Source organism: Perognathus longimembris, chromosome 2, assembly GCF_023159225.1.
Source record: "Perognathus longimembris pacificus isolate PPM17 chromosome 2, ASM2315922v1, whole genome shotgun sequence".
Lineage (NCBI taxonomy): Eukaryota > Metazoa > Chordata > Mammalia > Rodentia > Heteromyidae > Perognathus > Perognathus longimembris.
The window spans coordinates 73,051,078-73,058,142 of NC_063162.1; the positions used below are offsets into that span (position 1 = coordinate 73,051,078).

The 7,065-nt window shown below is 50.6% G+C and overlaps 1 protein-coding gene across 2 annotated transcripts in view; it reads left to right on the plus strand.

Moving 5' to 3' along the window:
* Herpud2 (HERPUD family member 2) overlaps positions 1–3,886 on the plus strand; it is a 30,448-nt gene extending 26,562 nt beyond the window's left edge. Inside the window, exons 6-8 of one of the 2 annotated variants that reach the window (XM_048339479.1) lie at positions 251–574; positions 1,472–1,559; positions 3,020–3,886. In XM_048339479.1, coding sequence (XP_048195436.1) covers positions 251–574; positions 1,472–1,559; positions 3,020–3,181 — 574 coding nt within the window. In that variant the 3' untranslated portion in view covers positions 3,182–3,886. Of the gene's footprint in view, positions 1–250; positions 575–1,444; positions 1,560–3,019 lie in introns of both variants that reach the window. The other variant, XM_048339478.1, reaches the window with a different exon arrangement.
* Positions 3,887–7,065: the final 3,179 nt, after the last annotated feature.

The following is a 7,065-nucleotide window of genomic DNA, read 5'->3' on the forward strand; positions in this document are numbered from 1 at the left end:
CCAGGTGGGGCATGTCTGAGCTGTGCAAACCCACCCCTCCCCAGGGTTCCTCTTCCCCCAGTCACAATTCCACTTTTCCACTGGAATTCTTGCTTGCCTGAGAAATGTGGCAGGAGTCAGGTTATCCCATGTTAGCTTTACAAAAAAATACTTGACTCCCCAGGAGGTTTTTTTTTTTTTTTTTTTTTTTTTAAAAAACACAACATGGTAAATAAAACATTTCAAATGTTCTTTTTGGTGACCCTTTCAGTCAAGCTGCAATTTCCGCTCAGGCCACATCTAATGCCAGCCCAGCCCAGCCCACTGCATTGCAGCCTCTCAACCTGGCCCATGGTCCTGGAGAAGAGCCCCCACCAGCTGCAAACCTGGGAGCCCAGGACGACCGCCCCATGAATGAGAACGTGCAGATGAATGCACAGGGCGGTCCTGTGCTGAACGAGGACGACTTCAACCGGGACTGGCTGGACTGGGTGTACACGTTCTCCCGGGCTGCCATCCTGCTCAGCGTTGTCTACTTCTATTCTTCCTTTAGCCGTTTCATCGTGGTCATGGGCGCCATGCTGCTGGTTTATTTGTGAGTGATGCTCATGAGCTCCTCGCTCCCTTTAATGCTTTCTAAAAGAGATAGGCACAGAATCCATTTCTGACACCCCAGGCAGGGGCAGTTTATCTTGAGTGTATGTGTTAAAAAGCTTTTTTTTTTTTGGCAGTGTGGGGCTCAAATTCAGGGCGTGGGCTCTGCCCCTGAGCCTCTTTGTGCTCAAGGCTAGCCCTCTATTGCTTGAGTCACAACATCACTTCTGGGTTTTGAGTGGTTAATTGGAGGTGAGAGTCTCATGGGGAAATTTTTCTGCCCTGGCTGGCTTCAAACCACAATCCTCAGCTCTCAGCCTCCTGAGTAGCTAGGATTATAGCTGTGAGCCACCAGCGCCTGGCTGAAAAGATGACTTTCTGTTTGCTACATTTTATAGAAATATGATCATTTATCCAGTGAGCTGTGAGGTTGTGATTGAGAACATGAAGTCTATTATCTCGCATAGATCTTCTTAATTGTGCTTTTGGTAGATAGTTCTGAGGATGCACTTCATAACTTTCTTCTAGTTTTCTGATTTTCCCTGCCTCCCAAGGGGCAAGCCAAGAGGGAGTTATCTTTCATTTTGAAAATACCACAAAAAGACCGTGACCCTGGCATGTCTTGAGTTGCGTGGAGCCAATCAAACCCGTAGTAGAGTTTTGGGTCCAAGTGGGGTTTCATTTGTTGGTACTTCACAATTAATTTTCTAGTGGGAAGAGATTTGGGTTTTGGGTTTTTTGGTGTTTGTTTTTTTTTTTTTTGCATATCTGATAGTTCAGTCATTTTCCTCCTGTAGAATAATACATTTTTCTAGCATTACAAAGAAAACCAGTTATGGCTCTTTTTTCTTGTCTTTGTTTCACTGAGCAGACACCAAGCCGGATGGTTTCCTTTCAGGCAAGAAGGAGGTCAGCAGCAGGCTCCCAATGACATCAGAGCCAACGACCAGAGACACAATGTGAACAATCTAGAATTGGAAGAGATGGTATGTGTGTGTGACATTGTAGACTTGATGATAGTGTCATGTCATAATCCCCGCTACTCTGGAGGCGGAGATCTGAAGCCAGCCTGGGCAAGAAAGTTGTTGAGACTCTTCAGTTAACCAACAAAAAGCCAGAAGTACAGCTGGCCCAAGCAGTAGAGCGCCTTGAGCAAAAAAAAGCTTGGGAACAAGGCCCAGGCCCAGAGTTCAAGCCCCACAACTGACACACACAAAATGTGTGTCCGTGTGTGTGTCCCAATACCATTCATCCTAGGTGGGCGATGTGATGAGGGGGCCAGGCTGCGGTGCCATGCCGGCTGGGTGGGCACATGGAAGGGAGCTAAGGTAACATGGTGCTTTCAGCCAGAGAAGTTTCAGCCAGAGAAGTGTACAGACTCGATCACACTCTGGCTGTAAGGGGGAGGAATTGGCAGTGTGTATGGTAGTGTTTGGAGAGAATGTACACATGGCGAGATGGTTGTATGGGTGTGCCTGCCGGCATGCAGAATGTCAGGGTCAGACTCTTGCCTTCCATCACTGACATGGGGAGAGAGTGTCACATCACATTGGCAGTTGACTCAATTGAACTTGGACACCATGCACTTGTAACGGCCTTGTACTGGCCTTGTATCTAACTGTCTAGTTGCCCTGTGGTATAATTGTGGGCTGAGGGCTGTGGCTGGCATGGGCCTCTTGAGCATGGGTGTGGCTGGCAGGGGTCTCTGAGCATAGGTGTGGGTGTGGGGGTCTCTGAGCACGGGTGTGGGTGTGGGGTCTCTGAGCATGGGTGTGGCTGGGGGGTGTCTCTGAGCATGGGTGTGGGTGTGGCTGGTGTCTCTGAGCATGGGTGTGGGTGTAGCTGGGGTCTCTGAGCATGGGTGTGGGTGTGGCTGGGGGGTCTCTGAGCATAGGTGTGGGTGTGGCTGGGGGGTCTCTGAGCATGGGTGTGGGTGTGGCTGGGGGGGTCTCTGAGCATGGGTGTGGCTGGGGGGTGTCTCTGAGCATGGGTGCGGGTGTGGCTGGGGTCTCTGAGCATGGGTGTGGGTGTGGCTGGGGGGGTCTCTGAGCATGGGTTTGGGTGTGGCTGGGGGGTCTCTGAGCATGGGTGTGGGTATGGCTGGGGGGGTCTCTGAGCATGGGCTTGGGTGTGGCTGGGGGGGGTCTCTGAGCATGGGTGTGGCTGGGGGGGTCTGTAAGCATGGGTGTGGGTGTGGATGTGGCTGGGGTCTCTCTGAGCATGGGTGTGGCTGGGGGGGGGTCTCTGAGCATGGGTGTGGGTGTGGCTGGGGGGGTCTTTGAGCATGGGTGTGGGTGTGACAGGGGTGGGGGTCTCAGCATTAGTGTGGGTGTGGCTGGGGGTGTCTCTGAGCATGGGTGTGGGTGTGACGGGGGCGGGGGGCTCTAAGTATGGGTGTGAGTGTGGCTGGGGGGGGTCTCTGAGCATGTTTCTGGTCTGTTTCTAGGAGCGCCTCATGGACGACGGGCAGGAGGACGAGAGCGGAGAAGATGGGGGCGAGGATGGCAACGTGGGGCCGAGGCCTGGGCTTGTGGCCTCAGCCTGGTCGTTCATCACCACCTTCTTCACCTCGCTGATCCCAGAGGGGCCGCCCCAGGTCGCCAACTAGATGAGCAAACGGTGCCAGCCACCAAGGAGGGTCTGAGTTTAGGAAAGCCGTTTAAATAAGAGTGCAATTTTAAAACTGGAAACCTTTCTTTCGACCATCATGTACACAGGCATTCTTTTCTTTGAGCTTCTCAAGCATATGAATATTTTAAGCACAAATGGACTAGTTAGTGTGTGATTTTTTTTTTTTTTTAAAGATCCTAACAGAACAAGCATAACAGCATTGGTCTTCCAGGGTGTGGTCCTGTCACTGTGCGAGGTGTGCCCAGACAGAACTCTTGTCTCCTTTCTCTCAAGAGCTGCTCCTAAGTGTCCACAGCTAGGAGCCCAGCCCTGCAATGTGTAATTTGAATAAATATATCTATTTTCTGTGAATTACTCCTGAAAGTTTTAAACAGAATGACCTCATAGTTTTTAATAAAGAATATTATTTACCTAAAACGTGCTAGTAGATCTTGCCCAGCCATAAAGCAATAAACTTCTCAATGATCTTAATTTTTGACATTTGAATAAAAGATGGAAACTTGATATTTTATGCACATGTATCCCATTGGTTGGAATTCATACCTTGAAAGAATAAAAGGCAGCTCTTAAGTGGAATTAACAGTGATACAAAAAAAAAGTTTGATACAGGCAACACTTTTATAAAATATGCTGGAAATCACTCCCTGTAATTTTTTAAATAAAAAGTCACAGATTATAGTAAGCAGTGTTACGGGCTATTTGTTCAAAATCTTAGTGGTGCCCAGTTTATGTGTAGGAGTCTCTTGAGTCCTGCAGCGTCCTCGTGGCCTCCTCCATCCCTGGGGTCGCTTCCTCTGCTAAGCTTCATACAGGTGAGACTAGAGAAAGAACAGCCATGTGGCCCATCACTCTCTCAGTTGATGCCGCTGGAATTCTCTGCAGGTGGCTGTGGGAAGTGGCGGCTACCCACTGTGCCACAGTCTGCAGCCCCTGGCAGTGGCAGGTGGAAGGTAGAAACACTTGAAGCCACAATGCTGCTTTTTGAATGCATCTGGTAGGCAGCACAGGCAAGCCCATTGTAAGATTGTGGGGTGTGTCTCAGAGCTCCCACAGGGACCCGGGCTGCCCCTGTGGCTGGGACTTGAGGAGCTGGGGAGCTTTTCTCCAGCTCACTGAGGCTTTGGCCTGTATATTCCCTTCTAGGACAGTGGCTGTATCTGTTCCTGTTTTACTCCTGGGGGTCCCATACTGGCTTGCTGGGGACCAGTCACAAGTCACATTAAAGCTCTCCTGAGCGGGTGCTGGTGTCTTGCACCTACTCATGAGGCTGATATCTGAGGATCACATTTCAAAGCCAGCCTGGGCAGAAAAGTCCCCATGAGACTGATTTGTCGGTCATGGGGCTTGAACTGTGGGCCTGGGCGCTGTTTCTGAGCTCTTCAGCTCAAGGCTAGCACTCTATCACTTGAGCCATAGTGCCACTTCCGGCTTTCTGGTGGTTAATTGGAGATAAAGAGTCTCATGGACTTTTCTGCTCAGGCTGGCTTTGAACCACAATCTGCAGATCTCAGTCTCCTGAGTAGCTAGGATTAAAGGCCTGAGCCATTGGTGCTTGGCTTCCTGTGGATAACCACTCAAAAGCCCTAAGTTGTGCTGTGGCTCAAATGGTAGAGTGCTAGCCTGGTGCACAAAGAACCTCAGGGACAGCATCTAGGCCCTGAGTTTAAGCCTCACAACAACAACAAAGCTATCATCTGGTCATGTCTCCACCATCTGACTGTACAACTAGTTGCTTTCCACAATGTACCTGCGCCTGTGTGAGGCCATGTGCTGTGGGAAAGCTGCTAGAGGAGCAGGTATGGGGTGGGGGTGGGGGGGCTGTTTAACATCTCACTCCCATGGTGGCACAGGAAAGGCTGCTGTCTGCTACCCTGACCCATTATGTACCAGTACTCGGTCAGCTAGATGCTTCCTGGATACTACAAGTGCTCAGGTTGTCCTGCTCCCTGTGCCTTTAATATAGATTTTAAGCACATTTTTTTTTTTTTTTGGCCAGTCCTGGGCCTTGGACCCAGGGCCTGAGCACTGTCCCTGGCTTCTTCCCGCTCAAGGCTAGCACTCTGCCACTTGAGCCACAGCGCCGCTTCTGGCCGTTTTTTGTATATGTGGTGCTGGGGAATCGAACCTAGGGCCTCATGTATCCGAGGCAGGCACTCTTGCCACTAGGCTATATCCCCAGCCCATTAAGCACATTTTAAACGACAGAATATGCCGGAAATGTGTGCAGACCGAGCAAGGCCTGTGAATAGTGAGGAATTAGCTGACCTGGTAGTTCTTCCCAGTAAACCATGGTGGCCTGTCGTGTCAGGAAATCTAACAGCATTTATTAAATTTTGGCCTGATGTTTTTTTCAAGGTCCCTGAACTCTGCTCAGCTACTCGCCTATGACCTGGCTGTAACATGTGGCTGCACTTCCTACTTCTAGCATTAGGTGGTGCTGTGACACCACAGTCTGCAGCAGGCCCTGGCCAAGGTTACTTCTGAGCTTGAAGCTGGCAGAGGGAGGTGTCAGCTTACCTTACCCCACCCCAGAGGGCGCTGCACAGGAGCTGGGATTTAGGCAGCTGGGACTTGGGAGAAGTGTAAGAGTCGAGGCTGTAGCACTGCATCTGCCTGTACTGCCGTGGGGGAAGCCCTGTTTCCACACAGCCCCTGTCCATCTCCTGGCTGCTTCTGGGGGCTTCCGGGAGCAGGCCAAGAACCTAGCTCCCAGTGTGAGGACTAGGTCTGGCTCTTTTCTGGCAGCTTGGCAGGCACTGTAGGCAGAGCAGTCTTCAGGAAAACTGCCCCGAGATACTGTCATTTTCCATGGGTTAACTCTTGCTTGTCAGAAGGGTCGCGGTCATAGAAGACAGACTTAGGAACTGCTGCTGCTGGCGAGGTTTGAGGAGACCAGGGGACCAGACACTAAATGCAGATGTCAAGCTTGAGCCGCTGTACCCACTACCTTCCATAAGTGACAGTGAAAATGGAGCCGCAGGGTGCAGGAGTCAGGAGCCAGTGTGGTAATGGAAACAGCGGGATGGTGTCTGCTGCCTCCTGTGTGCCCCCCCACCCCACCCCGCATGAAAGGCCAGTGTGCACTGGCGCTGGGTCTCAGGGCCTGCATCCATGTGCTCCTGCTTGCCCCTGGGTGCTTAGACTGGCTCTAAAGAAGCTCTCAGCTGCCTGTGGATTTAATACAAAGCAGCCTCCTCCAGACTCTGTGTCTGGTGGGCACTCAGTAGACTGTCCACATTACAGCGCACTGGGGGGTCCTGATGTGGGTGTCCTGACTCGGCCCTCCTGTGCCCATCAGTGCTCCCCCCAGGACCTTGCTCTTCAAATTCCCAGGGGAGCCAGAGACACATAGGACTCATTTTGACATTTTTTTTCAAAACCATTGAATACAGTGTCAGTTATTTTTCACTTACACAGATTTGTACTTACTAGCCACTTTTACCTCTAAAGAAGAGCAAGGTATCAGGAAGATGAGAGGTGGGAAGGGGGAACAGGACATTACGGCCATGGGAAATCCTGTTAAAGGACCCTGAGCAAGGTCCCAGCTCCCAGCCTCCTTCATGATAAGGACAAAGCTGCACAGAGGCCTCACCAAAGCAATGAGATGACAAAGGCAACTAAAAAATAAAACCTTGAATACCCTTTAAATTTTTTTGATTATTATAAAGGTGATGTACAAAGGGGTGACAGTTACATAAGTCAGGTAATGAGTCTTTTTTTTTTTTTTTGCCAGTCCTGGGCCTTGGACTCAGGGCCTGAGCACTGTCCCTGGCTTCTTTTTGCTCAAGGCTAGCACTCTGCCACTTGAGTCACAGCGCCACTTCTGGCCATTTTCTGTATATGTGGTGCTGGGGAATCGAA